The sequence below is a fragment of the Protomyctophum parallelum genome, assembly GCF_964188405.1.
Source record: "Protomyctophum parallelum genome assembly, chromosome: 13".
NCBI lineage: Eukaryota > Metazoa > Chordata > Actinopteri > Myctophiformes > Myctophidae > Protomyctophum > Protomyctophum parallelum.
This window is the reverse complement of record NC_139708.1, coordinates 15147650-15150545: the sequence shown is the minus strand read 5'-3', so window position 1 is coordinate 15150545 and position 2896 is coordinate 15147650. Positions and strand designations below refer to the sequence as shown.

Below are 2896 nucleotides of genomic sequence, written 5' to 3'. Positions count from 1 at the left end.
GTCTGGCACTGTGAAGAGACATGAGGTGTAGAATAAGACTAGTCTGGCACTGTGAAGAGACATGAGGTGTAGAATAAGTGACTCTAGTCTGGCACTGTGAAGAGACATGAGGTGTAGAATAAGTGACTCTAGTCTGGCACTGTGAAGAGACATGAGGTGTAGAATAAGTGACTCTAGTCTGGCACTGTGAAGAGACATGAGGTGTAGAATAAGACTCTAGTCTGGCACTGTGAAGAGACATGAGGTGTAGAATAAGGTTGACTCTAGTCTGGCACTGTGAAGAGACATGAGGTGTAGAATAAGACTCTAGTCTGGCACTGTGAAGAGACATGAGGTGTAGAATAAGACTCTAGTCTGACACTGTGAAGAGACATGAGGTGTAGAATAAGTGGGAACGCAGTATGGCTCCAACATTGATCTCAGACTTCATGTGGCCATCCTGTGACATCAGTCACCTCTGACATTTCTATGATATATGACACCAAATTTGGGCAAGGTTTCAGCCCGATCAGAGCCATTGACTTACATTATACAATTATTTAAAAAAGTATAAAAGTATAAAAAACATGCCCACAATCTGACCCTCTTATAGATAGATTGCTGGACCACATATAAGAAAAAAAATCACACCCGTGTGAAGTGAGGGGCGCTAATATATTAAAGTCTAACTCATGCTGATTAGGTGATGTAATGGTGATGTAAAGCAAACGGTGCAAACACAAACATTAAACGCCATTAACAATAAAGAGACAATATGACCCTCCTATACAAAACTACAAATTTTGCACTTATTTACTGTAGCTCTCTAGCACTAAGATAGCTATATTGCTTTCCTGCATGAAGAAGTGGCAGTGACAACATCTATAGACGCGGGACCCCGAGACGAACTGCCAGGCCAAACTCAACTAGCACCTACACCGGGTGTCGGTTGGTTCAACTTGCAAACCTTCTTTGATACTATTTAGTTGTAATATAGTGAATTGTCCGCTGCTTGTCATTACAAGCACTAAGAACTTGTTATTACTAGAACACGGGTGGTCCTTCACACTGGCGCCCATGCGGCACCTCGCTTGTCTCTCTCTCTGACGTCCAGGACCTCCTCAGCAGTGCCGCCGCAGTAGAGGTGGTAGCGGGCCTCTCTCCAGGTAATGGTGGCACGGCCGCAGAGGCCTAATAGGAAGATCGGCATGGCGAGCGACTCACGGATGAACCAGGCCACGGCATACTTCCGCTTAGAGATGCAGACCACACCTCCATGTACTCCACTGAGTTGTATATAGTCTGCTATGAACCAGGCCAAACAGTGGCACACGAAGAAGACCGTTATATTCCACATGAAGACGTTATGTGCTGCCCAGGCGATAATCAAGCTGGCCACGAAACAATCTGACATGGGCTCCACCACAGTGGTAGGAATCGTGTTGATACGTATCTTAGTCCACCTGGTCATGCGGGATTGAAACTGGGTGAAGGAACATGAGCCACAGTTCTGCACTGCCACCTGAGTTGCCAAGGCCATCTTCCAGCCTCTATTTGCTATGGCTTTAGCCATGATGTAGTCCTCTCCCATGTACTGGGCGAAGGCTTCAAGTCCACCTGCCTGATCTAAGATCTCCTTCCTCATCAGACAAGACATACCCGCCACACATGCGATGCCCATGACGTGGGCCGAGATAAACAAGCGTGTGAAACATGTCCCAAAGTACACCTGCTCAAGAGTGGCAGCGAATCCCTCTCGGTCTGCAACATATGGCAACGCGTGGACCATCCCGACCTTGTCTGTCATGTGATTGGTCAGGTCAGTCAGGGTGTCGGCCTTGACTCTAATCCGACTATCACAGATCCAGATGAGGTTGTACTTCGCAGCTTCGTAACCCGGCATCATGTTGTTGATCTTGGGGTTCATCCCCACCTTCCTGCCTCCTATGCAGAGTTTGGCGTCAACGTTGGGGTACTTCTCCAGGAGAGTCTTGCACACCTTGATGGCTGGGTCGTCCGCGTCCTGAACGCACAGCAGTACTTCATACTGTTCATAATCCAGCGTGAAAAATGTCTCCAGGTTACTCGCGAGGTTTGGGTCGATTCCCTTCAAAGGCTTCAGCAGTGAAACACCTTCCAGATACCTCAAGGACAGGTTCTGCTTGGCTCTCCTGTGCATGTACCAGCGGACGTAAATAATTGAAATGAGGTGAAGCCACCACATGATACAAAATAATATGATTCCAACAATGGACAGTCCGTGCTGAGCAAGCTCCAGGAAAGTCATGAGGAGTCACTTCCATTCAAATCTGATAGTGATAATTGTAAGTTCAGGTTGTTGCCGGGTTAGCTCCTTCCTGTAATGGCTGGGGTGCAAGATGGGCACATCATATATATATATTATGTTGTGGAATGGCACTGGGAGCTCTATGTCAGTCCTTTTTATGGCGTGTCTGTCTGTGTGTCAATATGATGTCATAGACTGGCCTCCAATTACTATGATAATGGTTACTGCACTAAGTTGTCAGAGTACCTGTGCCCATCTGTCTCTCTGTCTGTCTGTCCATGCTCTCTGCTGCTATCTGCTCTAATAATAAAATAAACTAGAATGATGTAATTAGGAATTGCAAGTGTGGTTAATTGTCTCTCGTAATACAGCGCCTTAAAGTAAAGATGTTGATGTTATGTCATATGTCATACAGTATGTCATAATAATGGAAAAACCCACAGACCCATGACATCACACATGGCATCAGCATAATGACATAATAATGGAAACCGCAATAGACACTAGAAACAAACAATAAACATATCTAGCCTGGTACTACCCCGGTCACCTGGTATTACCCAGGTCACCTGGTACTACCCGATATGTCGGCATAGAGAGGGTGCAGCTACCCCGGAGAGGTGGAGATAT

At 46.2% G+C, this 2896-nt stretch overlaps 1 protein-coding gene across 1 annotated transcript; it reads right to left on the bottom strand.

The window, feature by feature from the left end:
* Positions 1–1042: 1042 nt before the first annotated feature.
* Positions 1043–2158, bottom strand: LOC310868506 (ceramide glucosyltransferase-like; the record flags this gene model as incomplete). The annotated part of the gene is made up of 1 exon (XM_083778961.1): positions 1043–2158. One exon carries the CDS (start codon positions 2156–2158, stop codon positions 1043–1045), a length of 1116 nt encoding a protein of 371 aa, XP_083635087.1.
* Between the last annotated feature and the right edge of the window lie 738 nt (positions 2159–2896).